The sequence below is a fragment of the Pogoniulus pusillus genome, chromosome 22, assembly GCF_015220805.1.
Source record: "Pogoniulus pusillus isolate bPogPus1 chromosome 22, bPogPus1.pri, whole genome shotgun sequence".
Lineage (NCBI taxonomy): Eukaryota > Metazoa > Chordata > Aves > Piciformes > Lybiidae > Pogoniulus > Pogoniulus pusillus.
Window position 1 is genome coordinate 9878341 of NC_087285.1, and position 17582 is coordinate 9895922.

Below are 17582 nucleotides of genomic sequence, written 5' to 3' on the forward strand. Positions count from 1 at the left end.
AATTCTTCATCACAGCTAATATCAAAGTCTTATTGAAGAGCTTTTGCACAGGGCTTTGAAAAATGAAGGGACAGTATGAAACTGCAGGAGAGCATGACTGTAGGCTTCAAACCAGAGCAGGGGGAGGAAAAAGAGCTCCTACTCTTCTAGTTAAGTTCTGTTGTTGGTGTTACTCATTATCTACATTTTTAAACTGCATTAAGCTGGGTTTGACTATCCTTTAGGGAAGCAATTTGTGAGAAGCACTTGAAAGGGTGATTTATTGGAAAAATTATAATAGACTTTTGGAAGTGGAAGAAATGTTGGACCTTTGAGTGTTGGCAGTATTTGAGAAGTCTTGTAGGAAACACCTAAGCAGGAAGAAATTCGGCATGGCACAAGACTCCTGTCCTCCTGTCCTCTCCTTTCAGATTGGCAGTTTTGAAGAACCAGGAGAACAAACATGCTGCCTCTATAAACTAGGCAGTTATGACTCTGCAAGTAGCTATTCATTTTCAAAGAGAGACTTCATTACCTCCACCACTCAAAGAGCAGCCCTCCCGCTGTTTTCTCAATGTGAGCCAAGCAGAGGCTTGCACATTTGCTCATGTGAAGTTCAGAGGCAAGATCCCCAAGGGGACAGATTCCGGCGCCTTTCAGCTTCACTGCTCTACCAAAGCATCCACAGACCATGGACAGCACTGCGGTCATTTGCCAACACCTTAAATTCTACCTCAAGTGATTGATAGCCACAAATGACCAAAGATCACTATAGACACAAGCACGGAATGCGAAGCACAGAACTACAGATTGCCCTTGCACACCTCTAATCTGCTTCACTGTTCTTCCCTCTCCATCTGAGCTTGAGACACAGAGGAGGTCTCTGTGCACCCCAGCACTATTTAACATCTTTAAGTCCTGTGCTCAGTTTGGGCACCACAGGATAGGTCATTCTGCTGGAAAGCAGCTGCACGAAGAAAGATCCTGGAGTCCTGGTGGACAATGGTGCTCTTATAGCCAAGAAGGCTAATAGTCTTCTAGGCTGCATCAAGAAAAGTGTGTCCAGCAGGTCTAGATAGGTTCTCCTCCCTTTCTACTCTACCCTAATGAGAACACACCTGGAATACTATGTCCAGTTTTGGGCTCCCCAGTTCAAGAGAGACAGGGATATACTGGAGAGAGTTTAAGAGGATGACTGGAGGGCTTGAACATCTCTCCCGTGAATAAAAACAGAGAGATCTGGAGGGGTTTCACCTGGAGAGACGAAAGATGGGAGCAGATCTTGTCAATGTAAATATCTAAGGGTTGGGGGCCAAGATGAAGGTGCCAGGCTCTTTTCCGTGGTGCCCAGTCATTGGACAAGGAACAACTGATACAAGTTGGAACATGAGATCTTGATTCCACTTTAACATGGAGAGACATTTTACTGTGAGGGTGACAGAACACTGAAGCAGGCTGCCTGGAGAGGTTGCGAAGTCTACTCCTCCGGGGACTTTCCAAACCTAGCTCGATTCATGCCTCTGTGTGACCTGCCCTAGGTGATTCTGCTCTGGCAGAGGGGGAAGGACTCAATGTCTGTAGGTCCCTTCCAACTCCTAACATTCTGTGATTCCATGATAAGTTGCTAAGGCTGGTATTAGCCTGAAGAACCAGAGCTCACCAAGTAGGAGTGACATAGCTACATACGACACGCTTTAGTGCTCCAACATGCACCAACTTTTGAACACTAATGACATGCAACACAATCACTCCCACAGACAGCATGGATCAGAAAACATACCTCTATATCCTGTATTATCTTTGGGTATAAGGACCTGTAAAAGGAATTTGGGGGGCCATCTGTTGGTCTGTTTTTAAACAGGTACTGATCCCTAGGAAAAAAAAAAAAGAAACATATTTTCTTAGTAAAGAATCCAAACTTGAAAGGAACCAGAAGTCTGCACAGAACAAAGGCCAGGTTTGATGAGGCTTAGAGCAACCTGGTCTAGTCCCCAACCATGGCAGGGGTGTTGGAAATGAATGATCTTTAAGATCCCTTCCAACCCAAACCATTTTATGATTATGACACATTCTCAGAATGTTTAGTATTGCTCTTTCAATAGTTGTGATAAACAATGTGATATCTGCATTTAAAATAATCGAGACTAAAGAGGGAACAGCTGTCCTCTTGATGGTCTTCCAAGCTAGGAACAGCTTCATAAGGCTTTTAGCCAGCAGGATGCCAGCCGGCTCTTTACAGTATGCCTTGCATTTTCTTATGGACACCACTAGAGAGCACAGAAAAGCAGGTTTCTAAATCAGAATGCTTCATCTCTTCAGATACTTGTAAATGAGCTAAAAACTCCAGTGCCACAAAGATAAAAGGTTTTTCCCCGCGGCACAATCAGCTCTTTTACATTTTAAACAAAGGGAAGTTTAACTGAAAAAGCCTTGCAAAACGCGTTGTTAGCTTTCATGAGCTGATTCTGTGTGTCACATTTCTCCCTGCAAAACAGAAATACACATTTGCAGACAGACTTAGCAAAAGAAAAGAGTGTGGAAAGTCACTGGGGCACAAACTGAAAGGAGACAAAGCCAAAGCAGTAAGACAGCTTTCATCCCAGTTACCCCTAGGTCTGCATGTGTAGCAGAGAGAAGAGTCTCAGTTACACCAATTTACTATAAACTTACCTATTAGCAGAGTTTATGAATAGGGCAATTTGTAGAGGTGGATTTAGCTGTTGCCAAGGTACTTACCAACCCCTTCTTTCTGACAGTCCCTTCCACAGTGGGTCTGTGCGTACCATTCTCTCAATCAGCTTTTTCCATAGCATTCCCTCAGAGATGACTCTCTGCCACTCCTTACAGACCAGCTCTGCTGCACAGAGCGATCTGGCATCGAGATAGGAAAGGATGTTTTCTGCTATGTGATCTAAGCCTTGCTCTAAAAAGAAATAAAGGCATTCAAAACATCAGTCACTTCACAGTAAACTACTGAGCAAGCTTTGCCATCCATTCAGAGAAAGCCAAGGCAGCTTTAAGGCACTGGAGGGACACAAAAGTTAAACTGTCATAGAAGCACCAGTTACAAATTCATCTCAACAGATACACCAAAATATCGCTAACACTTTACTCCTTTCCTACCACACTGCCTACTGGACTAATCTACTCCCACAGAGTGAGAACAAGCACAATCCAAATCCAGCACATCATGAAAGCAGCAGGAAACATTTGCTTCTCGGCACAGAATCCTGGTTGGTTTAAGCATGTAATACACTGGGCTACATGGGCCAAGAAGATCATCATCTCCAAGGTGATGCTTCACCGAACAGCAGGAATGCTACATTAAAACACTGATTTATTTTACGGCTTCCTTCGATATAACAATAGATAACCTCACTCAAAACACAGGACTCCAGAGGGAACAAACAGACACATCCACTACAAGCCCAAGCAAAGATTCTGCAACAACTTTGTTGCATCATCTGTGAGGCCACCTCTCTATTTAAGCTCTTTCTATGTAACCTGCAGTTGCCAAGTCCACCCCTGCATTTTGCTCAGGACTCTGGAGGTGGAGTGTATACCAGAGATCTCACGCCCCACAGCCTGGGCTAGGAAGGGCAGATCAGTAAGATTGAGTTTGACAGTAATGAGTTAACTGCAAATGGTGTTTCTGCAAATGGTGCTTTACCACCTAAGGCAGTTACCCTGACTCATGGTTTACCACTGCCAGACTCCATATGTAGAGAAATTATTACTGAGTGACTTACACCAGAAGCCAGGAGTTTGGAGGCTTCTCATCAGCTAGAAAAAAACTCAAGAGGGACAAGTTTTTAGAAAGAGCTTCAAGTTGAGTAAATCAGGCTGTAATATTCAAAAGAGTATTTGTTTTGGGGCAATGGGTGCAGTTGTTTTTAGTGTGAGACTACGGAAAGAAACTTCAGAATCAGGAGTCAATGAGAGGTGACAGCTCAGCTTCTGCACCACAAATTCCAGTGCAAAGGGAATTCAGCTGCACAGAGCTCCCAATGCATTTACAACTGCCATGTGAAGTGATATCACCTTAGCACTTCTGCATCTGTTCTCCCTCCTCCAGGGCACACCACCTTCCACTGCATGGCTGCTGATCTGATGATGCCAGCTCTACTGGCCCCAAGAATGCGTTCAGCAACATACCACAAAAGAATTCCCAAGTAAAACAAAACTACTCCAAATGAAAGCCCTTTGGTAGTACTTACTACATCCCAGAAACAACATCTACAGGCTAACTCTCATGTTCTATGCTCAGGTGAAGCCGAATGCATGGTGGTCAACCAGCAATAGTTGATAGTGGAGTGGGAAAATACTGAGTGCTGTCATGAAGAACCCAGCCACCAGAGCAGCTTATTAATCTCCCTGATCATTGAATCCCAGCATGGTGAGAGACTGAAAAGGACCTTTGGAGATCATCTAGCCCAAGTGCCCTACTAAAGCCAGGGCACCCACAACAGCTTGCCCAGGATCACAACAGACAGGTGGGGCTGGAAGCTCCCCAGAGGAAGAGACTCCACCACCTCTCTGGGAAGCCTGCTCCAGGGCTCCACCATCTTCACACCAGAGAATTTTCTTCTCCTGTTCAGGTGGAACCCCCTGGGTTCCAATTTGTGCCTGTTGCCAAGCACCCCTGAAAAGTCTGGCTCCATCCTCTTGGCTCTTGCTGTTTAGATATTGATAAGCATTGAGAAAATCCCAAACTTCCCATCATGGTAAGGTTAGACTCACATATGAAATACACTCTACACACCAGCAGAAGTCCAGGTATATAAGAAGTAAGGTCCTGCCCATTGGTGTAGGCAATGTGCTACAAGAGATTATTCCAGAAACATCAGTGAAGTCTAATCCAGAAGCATCAGGTACTTCAGCTGAAGCTGGCAGAAAGGAAAAGCCCATCAATAAAGATGATGGATACAGCAAGCTACTATCAGAGATCTGTCAAGATATACATCAAGTGGAGCACTGCATGCATCTGCTTATGGGCTTTGCCCTGATCATGCTTCCCGCTGAGAGGTGTTAAAATGTGACTGCAATCAAGTAAATGTAATATACATAGACAGTCACTTGCAGTAAATTTAAAATAGCAAACTTTTCCTGTTTGTACTCCAACTACAGTGTCATTGGTGCCACAAAAAAAACAATCACTGGGAGGTCTGTTAGTTATTCCAAGGGAGCTGCCACTTTGATTTCCCAAGACTTCATTTCAGAGATGGAGAATAACTTCACTTTTATGAATAACCTTATGCCAGCTGGCCAAGCATGAAAAAGAATAACTCTTTCAAACTAGGAGATGACCTTCTTAATTTTCCACTTTATCTCATGACAGCCTCCTTTAGCCTTCAAACAGTCCTGAAAAATCAAAGAAATTCCTGTTAATTTGTAAAGGATTAAGGAAGTGTGCTCACACAGCCCTCCCTCTGCTGCATGCTAAATTTGGCATAGCCTCGGTAAAAATGAACAGCGATGGAAAGGAGAAACCAACACGTGTAGTTGGAGAGCTTTAGTTCCTATCTTCAACACAGTTTAGAGAACTATGAAAAGGCTTTAAAGAACGGGGAGAGCTCCTGCAATGGAAATTTGGGTTATAAACCCAAGAGACTCCAGCTGGAGCACTGCATCCAGTTCTGGGGCACTCAGCATAGGGAAGACAGGGAGGTGCTGGAACAGGTCTAGAGGAGGCCACGAAGATGATCAGAGGGCTTGAGAACCTCCCCTAATGAGAACAGGCTGAGAAAGTTGAGGCTGCTCAGCCTGGAGAAGACAAGGCTCCAGGGAGACCTTAAAGCAGCCTTCCAGGAGATGAAGGAGGCTTCAGAACTTTTTACTTTTTACAAGAGCTTGTAGTCACGGGACAGTGGGGAATAGCTTTGAGCTGGAAGAGGGGATATTCAGACTGGAGATTAGGAAGAAATTCTTTACAGAGAGGGTGGGGAGACATCAGAATAGGTTGCCCAGGGAGGTCATGAATGCCCCTTCCCTGGAGGTGCCCAAAGCCAAGTTGGATGAAGCCTTGAGGAACCTGGTGCAGCGGAGGAGTGCTTGGAACTAGATGATCTTTAAGGTCCCTTTCGACCCAAGCCATTCTATAAATCTGTGAATAAACATTTCTCAGTATCAGTACTAACAACAGATTCAAATAACCAAAATGTACCACGGTCCAAGTGACCTTTGTGTCACCAATCTAACCACTTCCAAACCAACAAATTCTCTCCTAACAATTGCATGTTTCAAAGAAAGCTTTAAGTCACACCATCAGCAGTCTGAAGAAAACACTAGGGGAATTTAAATACACTGAAAGTATCTTCCAGCCTGCTACATTCCAGTCTTTCTAGTAAGTAACAACTTGGAAATTCTAAATACTTTTTACTTAGGATATATTTATCTTACAGGGATGTTACAGGATGTGAAACAGTTCAAGGTTTTTCTGGCATATATAATCATTGCAAGGTCGTCATTTTCAAACAGTGAAGACAAGAAGACAAACTAAAACATTGTGCAAAGTGAAGGCCAAAAACAGATAAAAAGAGAGAAAAGAACCAGGTCTGCTGAGTAAGGACCTCTCTGACTGTGAAGGTTCCAAGCATGGGTGGGGCACAGGCCATGGTTTAGCAGATCTAACAGTTATTTTAGACTTGAGTGCAGAACAGCAGCAGATCAGCCTGTCCACAGTCTGGTACATCTCGAATGCTGTCAGCACACAACACAGCCCTCAACAGATCTTCTCAGCCCAACATTACATTTTGAAGAGGAAGAGTTTCCAACACTGAGCAACGATGCAAAGTTCATCAAATCAGCTGTCTGCACAGCCAAAGGACAGACCTCCTAGGGCACAGCTTGGTCCAAACGCTGCTGCTGTCTCTAGGAAAGACCAGAGGACCTCTGCTGAACAGGTGCCCATCTACTGGATGCTTTCCTCATTCCAAAGATGAGAATTGCAATCCTGCCTAACTGGCATAAGGCAGTAAAACAATCATCACATGGGCACTGACCTTCTTAGATGAGGGAAACTGAAGTGCTTGTAGTGAAAGAGCTCTAAAACTGCACTCATTTCAACCACATAGTGAAAGAAAGGTTATGGGACAAAGTAGCCATACTGGCATGCCAGCTGCTAACACCTCCTTACAGCTTTGAGCAGATGCTGAAATTTAAAGATGATTAACACGTCAGGTGTGAAATAAGCAATTCCCAAGGGAGGAAGTGACAGACAAATTAAGATCTTCAAATGATGTTCATATTTTTACAAGTTTATCTGCTGCTGCCATCTCCTGGCAACAAAATAAATAATTATCCTCCCCCAAAAGAGAGATGAGAACTCTGACTACATTGCAGAGCACACTTTGGACCCAACGAGTGCATGCCTCTGTGGTTTTGGGTTGCTCCTCCTGTTCTAACACAGTTTTATCACCTTTCAGAAGGCACTGAACAGCTTGACAGTGGAATCGGAAGTGCCTTTCAGAGTCAGGACTAAGTTTAAAACACATTAAGACCTGAAATAGCTGCATATACCTGCTTCACATTAAAAGACAGTGAGCTTTTTTTGAGGAGCATGCTTTTAGGTGCATGGCCAAACAAGCTAAGTCTTGTATAAAACAACTTTTGTGAAACTGAGGTGTTAGAAGGGACACTCTCTCCCTTTCATAGGCCTCTCTCACCTTTAAAGCCTGTTTTATAAGATAATACATCTGACATTCTCCTATTCTATGCTCTTCATTACCCTCCAATTACTAAGTTCATTTCAATCTTGCTTGACACGAGTCAAGGGGAATTCCTCAAGCTTTTGTGAAATCCAACAGCACTACTGAAATCAGCCACCCATAACATCCAAGCACCATTCTGTCCCAGATACCAGTGAAACCCATGACACACAAGATCCACTCAAGCACACCAGGGTCTACAAATGCTTCAGAGCTTGCAACACTGACCATTCTTTAAAGGAACTTTACATTAGTTGTCTTCTGTGCTCAAAAAAATGACCATTTCCCAATTCCTTTTATGATTTGTTTTGCCTCCTCATTTGCTCTGTGTTCATGTTTTGTCTTGGCATTCCTGAACACATCTGCAGACTTCTTACCCATTGCAGGTGTGAGTCTGTTCTATTATATCAGTGGCAAACTGAACATTTCAACCACTTAGTTCGTGCTTATTTCCCACTCACGAAACAATGTCCATACATTTAACTTCCAAAGAATCAAATGACTCATCCTCCCCAGCAGCAAAAATCCAAGGACACGATTCCTTCCAGAAATCAATGGAAAATACATCCAACTTAGCAGGAGACTGAAAGCTGGAGATTCCATGCAGTTGGTTATTACTGCTTTGAATGGTCAGAAAAAATGCACACTACATGCATAAGAACAGATTCCAGCTCTTGATACAGGTTTACACTGAGTAGTGGCAGTAGAGTCTCTAGGCAAAAGAAGGAAGGAATCATGGCTAGACTACAAAGATCCACAAGTGTTTTTGCTCTGGGGTCAGCAACAAGAGCAGACAAACTAGATTTTTTCAGCCTGGAGAAGAGAAAGCTCTCTCCAGAGAGACCTTAGAGCAACCTTCTAGTACCTGAAGGGGGCTACAGGAGAGATGGGGAGGGACTTTTTACAAGGGCCTGTAGTGACAGGACAAGGGGCAATGGCTTTGAGCTGGGAGGGAGGAGATTGAGACTGGAGATTAAGAAGAAATTCTTTACAGTGAGGGTGGTGAAATACTGGAACAGGTTGCTCAGGGAGGTCATGGATGCCCTCTCCATGGAGATGTTCACAGCCAGGCTGTATGAGGTCTTGAGAAACCTGGTCTAGTGGAAGGTGTTCCTGCCCACGGCAGAGGTTGGAATTCCAACCCAAGCCATTCTATGAATCTAGCAGGCAGCTTTTGCTTTAAGATCTGGGAAACTTTGTGCAAAACTAAAGTGTAATAAATACTTCCCAAAGGAGAACACCTCTGCAGTATTTTCTACACCTGGGATGGGGATTGAAGAAGGAATTTAGACCAGAGCTTGCAGAGATACTTTTGGGATAACTTGGTTCCAATTTTAACACAAACTACCCTTCAGGATATGCTACTCTTAACTGCTTTTGCATGGAACAACACTGGCATCCAGTGGCCAATTCAATTAATCACCGATGTGAATGCAGCTAACCTCCTGTCAACTAGGAAGCTTTGCTTTATTTATAGGAGACAAATTAAATCTGGAGATGTCCTAAAAGGTTTTCATACACCCAAAGTATCAAACAAGAAAGAGGACAGGCTGACAGAACTGTGGCTGTTCAGCCTGGAGAAATGAAATCTCCAGGGAGACTTTATAGTGCCCTTCCAGTATCTGAAGAGGGCTACAGAAGAGCTGAGGGGGGATTTTTTACAAGGACTTCTAGTGATAGGATGAGGGGAGATTTAGACTGGAAAGGAAGAAATTCTTTCCAGTGAGGGTGGCAAGACACTGGGACAGATTGCTCCAGAAGGTTGTGGATAACTCCTCCCTGGAGGTGTTCAAAGGCCAGGCTGAACAAGGCCTTGAGCAACCTGGTCTAGTGGAAGGTGTCACTGCCCATGGCAGGGGGTTGGAACTGGATGACCACCAAGGTCCCTTCCAACCTAAACCATTCTGTGAATCTAAACACAAAAACACCTCCTGTGAAATGAATATTGGTTTACCTGGTAGCGCAGTGATGAAGTCCCGCTGTAACATGGGCTTCAAGTAAGAGTTAATATGTCCATGCTGATAGTGACACATTCGTGAAATAAGGTGTTCCACAAATTCCACTTGATCTGATTCAGACCACTGGTCAAAATATTTAATACACAAGTCTTTTTCCTTTTCGTAGTTTCCTTCCGATGGTCTTTTTCTTGAGACAATCACGGATGAGGTTCCATTACTTATCTGGGTGCAGAAAGGGAGGCATCAGTGTTTGTCAGCAACACAAGCAACTGCTTTATAAGAACTCTGACAAGGAAGAATGTGAGAAGATGCAAAGAAATGATCAACAAAACATTTCAAAACACATTCCTAGAGCTGTGAGTCATGCCATGTAAGTTTCATCTCCCATAGATAAAGATGGATTAAATACCTTTGTGTATAATTATGTTATTTCTTACACCAAAAGACCTGAACTCCCTTATGTGTCTTATGATTTAAACAGCAAGGAATTCTGAGGAGACCTCACCTGCAGTACTGCATCAACACAGGAAGGAAATGGACCTGATGGAGTGGGTCACAATGATGATCAGGGGCTGGAGCACCGCTCCTACAAGGACAGGCTGAGGGAGATGGGCTTGTTCAGCCAGGGAGACATTAGAGCAGCCTTCCAGTACCTGAAAGGGGGCTAAAAGAAGGCTGCAGAGGGACTGTTTACAAAGGCCTGGAGTGACAGATTGAGGGGCAATAGTTTGAAAGGTGAGAAAAGGAGATTTAGATTGGATGTTAAGAACAAGTTCATTACCATAAAGTGGTGGAATGCTGAAACAGGATGCCCAGGGATGCAATTAAGGTCCCATCCCTGGAGACACTCAAGGTCAGGCTTGACAAGGCTCTAAGCAACCTGGAGGGTGTCCCTACTGACTGCCGGGGGGTTGGACTAGATGACCTTTGGAGGTCCAACCCAAATCATTCTATGACTCTATGAACTGAATTCCCTGCAGAACAAACTTTTCCAGATTAAACCAGTGTTTTCAGCTCCATATTGCACTCTACCTCCACCAATGACTGATGCCGGTTGCAGCAGTTCAAACAACACACATTTAGAGACCTTCTGAAGTTGAGTATTAGTGCTCTAAATAACACCAAAACTGAAGGTCCCCTCATATCAGCATTGAGCTGTTTGTCTATAATTAAAAACTGAGAATTACACAGTGTCATGGCCTTGTTTTGGTTTTGAAAAACCAATTCCTGACAATGTTTGGGACATCCACATAAAAAGGATCATTAAAATCCTGGGAGCTTTAGCTAGAAATAAAGATGATACAAGAGAGCACCACAGGACACGGTGCTAATTAGTAAACAGAATCAAATATTGATGCCAGGCTCTTCTGAGCCCTTCAGGAGACCAACAGGGCTACTGGGGAACAACTGTCAGCTCTCTGAAATATTCCTGAACTTCTTCAAAGCAAATTGGTTGCAACTCCTTGCCATGGAAAGGTGCTGAGTTTTGCCTGTTTAATGAAAGACCCGTGCTCAAAGAGGTCAAGCTGTACTCCCAAGTATCCTCTGACGCAGAATTGTCCTTTCAAGGTCAGCACAAAGTGTAAAATCTGAGAAGATCTTGTAATTTCTCAACTATTATTCATCATCATCAGCCCTCACTTGAAGGCTAAGCTAATTTTAGCATGATACAGTCAACTACACACAAGGATGATTATGCAGATGCAAGACTTGGCTTCCCAAAAGCTGAACCATCTAAAACCATGCCAACTCTACATGAATGTTAAGTCCTACCTGCCATAGGGTATTTTTCTTTGGAGACTCATCTTCATTCTGATCCTCCATTACTGATGTGTTCTAGGGGAAAAAAAGAGAAGAAGAATTATGACTTTGATTTTTTTATTCCATGGCAAATCCTTGCTCTGCAAGCATTATGAAAAAGCAAATCAATTGAACAGATAAAATTCATTTTCCCAGTGAACAGAATTATCAAAGAAGTCTGGCCACAAAACCTGGGTGTTATAAATAAATTCTCCTTTTAACTGACATGTTTATCAATTCCATTTACTGTAAAGATAACTCCCCAACCCCTCTCCAATTTCCTTTGACAGGTTTTCATGCAGCCTTTCAACACTTTTCTCACTGGGAAATAAATTCACTTTCATCCTATTCAAGCCAAAGTAATTAAACCTGTCAAAGTAATCAAGTAGCACTTTCTGCCAAAGTTAAATTGCATACATCTAGTTGGAAAAAAAAAAATAAAATGGCTATGCACTACTTACATGCAACAGAATGGGACTTTCCTTTCCAGCTCTAGCTCACCACGAGGAGGGACCCTTCCCTGCACAACACCTCTCTAACTCACTGCCATAGCCTGTGTCCTAGAACCCTTGCCAGTCACTGTCTTGCTTCACCCTGATATAATTACCCTGCTCTCCCAACATCACAACTGCTCCTCCCTATTCTTTCCTTGCCTTTTGTTTGAGAACCAGAGATGTAAGAATATCTATCAACATGTGGCTGCAAACGTTTCTTTTAGGTCTTACCTCAGGTTCTGAAAGCCTTTCACCCTTCTTCCCTTTTTAATTACCTGCTCCCCCTTGCTGTCCATAGCACAACCACCAGCTATTTCTGCCTATTCATTGGTACTCCACACCTAAGCAGTAACTGCTCACGTAGCTTCCCACCAACCCTGTCCTCCCTGTTGCTGGTGCCCAGAAGACACCAACTAACTGCCTCGATGTCCTAAAACATTGCCTGTGTGTATTTCAGCCTCCTTCCCCTCTACTAGCTGCCTCAGCAAAAAGAGGAACAATGCTCCCAAGAAAGACACATGATGGAGTAAGTCACACCATTCCTTTAACTCCTGTCATCGCATATTATGGATTAACCCCTTAACAGCTGCATCCACCCTCATTCAAAAGGCAATTCCACCTCAAAAGCATTCACTGCTTGATCTCCTCCTTCTTGCCTAAAGGTTGGACCAGAAAAATCAGAAAACATGGCAAATTGATAGTGCTATCCCTTTAGGCAAGCTTTACTCCACTGCTGTGGCTGAAGTTTACCTTGAACCCTTTTCTGCCTTCCAGTTAGGTAAGGAAAAGCATGCATCACCTGGATGAAAGATTCCATTACAAAAACTATGTCCACTGGGTGATGGAAAACTTCAAATCTACCTTGCTGTGACGCACATGACAACGACAAATACAAGGCCAGAGGATGGTTAGTGGGGGAAGCCAAAACTGGACAAAGGCAGGCAAAGTTTTGTGTTACCCCACAGATAGTTTTCAGTGTTTCTGGACATACTTTGCCAGTGGAAAAGTAAACCACACTTTCCACATCTTCTAAATTATGGTCTCCTGGGGGCCATTCCAATTATTCATAACTACACTGTGTCCATAACCAGCACCACCAGTGATGGGCAAACCACGTGTCAAAGATACTCTCCCACTGCCTGGTGCCACAAGAGGGAGCACAAAGCAGCCATGGCCTTACTGGTACCCAACTGGCCCACAGCAGTTAAACTACAAAAGCAAACATGACCCCAGGGAACTCTGCAGGGATTTTTTTTTCCAATTTAATTTTATTTTAAAATTGAGTGTGTAGAAATATTAATTACAGTGATTGCATGTTGGTTAACAGTGTTTTCAATTAGTATGCCCTTAAATGAGTAAGGAACATCTCACCTTTTGCAGCTGAAGACTAAACATAGGCATGAATCCTGTAGGCTAAGAGCAAGGAACAGGAGCTCTCATGGAAAATAATCAGACCTGGATGACTTGGGTCAGAATATTCATCAGAAATCCCACATGACATCAGTTTACTCCCAACTTAGCTTTGCTTCAGTAGGTCAATGCAAGACTCTGCCATTGCTTTCTCCTGCCACTGCTAACTCACTCTGGGCTGTAGGTTACGAACTGTCTCCTAAACTCACAGGCTCACAGACTGCATTGGGTTGAAAGGGACCCTCAAACACCATCTTGTCCAATCCTCCTACAGTCAGCAGGGACACCTTCAGCTAGACTTAGTTGCTCTGAGCATCATCTAACCTGGCCTTGAATGCTTCCAAGGAGGGGGCCTCCACAATCACACTGGTTAACCTATTCCAGAGTCTGACCATCCTCCTTTAACTGAAGAACTTCTTCCTAAGATCCAGTCTAAACCTACTCTCTCTTAGCTTAAAACCATACACACTTCTCCTGTCACTAGACATCCTTAAGAGAAGTCCCTCTGCAGCCTTCCTGTAGGATCCCTTCAGGTATTGGAAGGCAGCTCTAAGGTCCCCCTTGCAGTCTCCCCTTCTCCAGGCCACTCAGCCTATCCTTGTAGAGGAGGTGCTCTAGTGCTTGGATCATCCTGGTCACCCTCCTCTGGACTCACTCCAACAGTCACACATCCTTACACATAGCTTGTTTTCCCTATTAGATCTTCCCTCCCTAAAAACTTCACTCTACTTCTTTCCTAAACACTTCTTTTGGCATAATTCTCTCAATCACAAACATCCTAACTCAGCCTCTACTGTGTCTCTAAAGTACTAACTGGAGACTAAAAGATGACCGGGTGGATCTTGCCTTGCTGTCTGGAAGAAGCAATTAGACAACTCTGATCTATCTTGCACATCCACAGCACTTGGCAAATTAAGAATTTCAGAATTCCAAGCAGCTGGAGTCACCAGCCTTTGCTTAGGAAGGTCTCCAGCTCTTGTGCAAGAAGAAAGATAGGAATCTACAAGTTCAACTCTTCCCTTTGGCATGCTGCTCCCTCTTCTCAACCTGTACCTTGCTGTTTACCACACCCACCCTCGTCACACAGCTCCCGTTCTGGTCACCTCTGTGGGTGTGCTGGTTTTGGTTGGGACTGAGCTATTTTTCTCTGTAGCAGCTGGTATAGGGGTGTGGGGTATGTGGTCTGGGTTTCTGCTGGAAACAAGGTTGATAATTCAGAGTTTTCCTCATTGCTAAGCAGGGCTTACACAGAGTCAAGGCCTTTTCTGGTTCTCCACTCACCAGTTAGTAGACTGAGGGTGCAGAAGAAGTTGAGGGTGAATGCACCCAAAAGGATGTCCCAAACCTTATGACATCATGCTCAGCATATAAATCACTGAGGCTGAAGGAAGGATTGCTGGAATTTGTCTTCCCAAGTCACCATTACACATAATGGAGTCCTGCTTTCCTGGGGATGGCTGAACACCTGCCTGCCCGTAGGAAGCAAGGAAGGAATTCCCTGGTTTGCTTTGCTCATCTGCATGTCTTTTCCTTTAAGATATAACTATCCCAATCCACAAGGCTTCTCTCTTTCATTCTTCCAATTTCCCCCCATCACACTGGAGTGGAACAAGCACGTTACTGAATGGGGCTTAGCTGCTGACTGGGGTTAAACCACAACCCCAAGTTTCCCAAATAGTTTTAAAGTGACATCAACTGGGACTTCACTCCATTTGCCTACAGTTCTGCTGCTGAACAGCACCAAAACCTGGTGCAAATGATGACTTCTGACTCCAGTTACTCTGGCAAGGCCATGAGCCCCTGCAATACAACTGACCTGAAGTCGCAGACTCCAGAAGACACAGACCTGACTTTTCATCTCCACAACCACAAGAGCCTAGCAGCTTCTCAGTGTAAGTTCAACTTCTAAATTATGTCAATTCATCTTGTTTCTAAGTTCATCTTTTTTTCCCCCAGAAATTCTTGTTAAGTTGCTCACAGCTCTTGCAAAAGTAGAAAGATTGTTTCCACCCAGCTGTCATTCCTTAATTAGCCTGGAAGAAGCACTCTCCATCCCCTACTGGGAATGGCAGCGGCAAAGGGATAACAATGGGTCTACGCAGATATGTTTTCCACTGCCTTTTAGTTGTTATAACCCAACTGAATAAGGTACACTGAGAACAGGTGTGTCTTTATCCCACGAGCAAAGCCAGTGATGGCAGCAAAGCTTACAAACTGCCCTACAAGCTGCAGGATTTTAAAAGTTTCCTTCCTCAAGATTTGCATCCCAGATCCCTCACCTCACTTCAGGCTTTCTTTAGTCTTTCTGCTCCACAACACCACAAGTCTTCAGGATTGCTATGAGATGCAGATGAACATGGCAAAGTGGTTCAAAAGTTCCTTAGGGAGAAGGAGGTACTGACAAGAATCATTACAGAAAACTCATTTCTCTTGGAGATCATGAAAAGCTTCCAACAGAAAAACAACCAGGAAAGATCCCCAAAGGCAAAAAAAAAAGGCAGTTATTTTAAAACTTCATAAAGCAGTTTCACTGAAGATCCTTAGATACCTGGCAGCAACGAAAACTGACATCTCAAGCATCGTTGTTCCACAGCTGTATGACATTACGGGCAAAAGCACCCAAGTTTTTCTGTACATGAATGACACTCAGCCTGCAAGGCTCATCTCTTTCAGGAGATAAACCAAAAAAGCTACAGTTTTTCTAGCAGAAACCTATCAAACCTGTATGTGCCACCCAGATTTCTGTTACAGGTAGAGTTTCCTCCATGCTTCAAGACTTGGGAGTGCCTTTAGTCACTTAATTATCTCTGAAGAGAAACAGCACGGTGCAGCTTTCTTCTTTAACCCACTTCTAGTTCCAGTATCCAGAGAACAATTACAGAAGTGACAGCAATAATCCTGGGAACTGGGACAAGACATGCAAGCCACAGGAGTAGCCAAGCAGGCAACACTGCTAAGTTTGTTTGGTGAGAAAGATTTCCCCACCAAAGAATGGATGCACAGGATACAAAGGACAGATAGACAAAACTAGACAATAGCTGTGTTATCTTGAAAAAAACAGCAGTGTTCAATGACAAACTTTGGCTGCAATAAAAGGGAAAGTGACAGAAAACAAGAGTTTCTCTTCCCTGCTACTCTTCAGAGTACACGAGCAATTCTGATTTGAGTTAAAGATCAATTAAGCCTTTAAAAACCTAATTTTGACAGAATTTCCACTCACTAGCAAAGGTACCAGGAAATTTCAGTTAAAATTACAAAATAAGGAACACTAATCCAAACAGTTCTGCTCAACAGGCTCTGATCTCAAACTAATCACCACTCTGACTCTGAAGGTAAAGAAACGATAAGGAATAACTACTACCTACTTGCATATCTTGGAGTTAAACCCAGTAGATCAAGCTCATGGTCTGGATACTCAAATTGCACTCTGAAACCAGCTCTGCCAGCACAAGGGTTGCTGAAGGGATTAATTACACATTCACCCAGGGGAGGAGAGGAATTCACCATCCTATGTGACAACTGGACCACAGCAGTAAGGAGGAAAGCTGAGTAACCATCTTTACCATCTCAAAGCCATGAGCCCGTGTCTCTCAGGGCTTCCTGCTTCCAATATAGCCAGAAAAATCTCAAACCATTTAAAGCCTTTCCAAATCAATGCAAGCCTCTCTTTAGGATGGAATGAGCACCATTTTCTAACCCTGTTCAACAAAGCTTATTAACATCTTGATACTTGATCAGGGATAGCAGGGGATTTTCTTCAGTTATCTACTGAGAGACTCAAAAATATACTGAAGTGTAAACTAAATGGAGTTGCAGAACCACTAATAAACTGCACAGGATGTGACTCAACTCCTCCCACAGCAAGGCTCACACAGTATCACAAAATCATAGATGTTGGAAGGGACCTCTGGAGATCAAGTTCAATCCCCCTGCCAAGGCAGGTTGACCTAGAGAAGGTCACACAGGAATACATCCAGAAGACTTTGAATGTCTCCAGAGAGAAGACTCTAACGCTTCTCTGGGCAGCCTGCTCCAGGGCTCCAGCACTCTTAAATTAGTTTTTCCTCATGTTCCAGTGGAACTTCATATGTTCAAGTCTGTGTCTGTTACCTCTTGTCCTGTCACTGGGCATCACTGCAAATTGCCTGGTCCCATGTTCCTGTCACCCACCCTTTAAGTATAGGTCAGCATTGATAAGACCCCTCCTCTTGGACTGCTCTTTTCCAGACACAACC

General features: G+C 43.7%; 1 protein-coding gene across 4 annotated transcripts in view; it reads right to left on the reverse strand.

Moving 5' to 3' along the window:
- Positions 1 to 17582, reverse strand: part of FBXW11 (F-box and WD repeat domain containing 11) — a 70151-nt gene that overhangs the window by 19193 nt on the left and 33376 nt on the right. For all 4 annotated transcript variants that reach the window (XM_064161650.1, XM_064161648.1, XM_064161652.1 and 1 more), the window contains 4 exons: positions 11417 to 11479; positions 9640 to 9865; positions 2716 to 2902; positions 1760 to 1850 (listed from right to left, as the gene is read on the reverse strand). In XM_064161650.1, coding sequence (XP_064017720.1) covers positions 1760 to 1850; positions 2716 to 2902; positions 9640 to 9865; positions 11417 to 11479 — 567 coding nt within the window. The remainder of the gene's footprint in view (positions 1 to 1759; positions 1851 to 2715; positions 2903 to 9639; positions 9866 to 11416; positions 11480 to 17582) is intronic.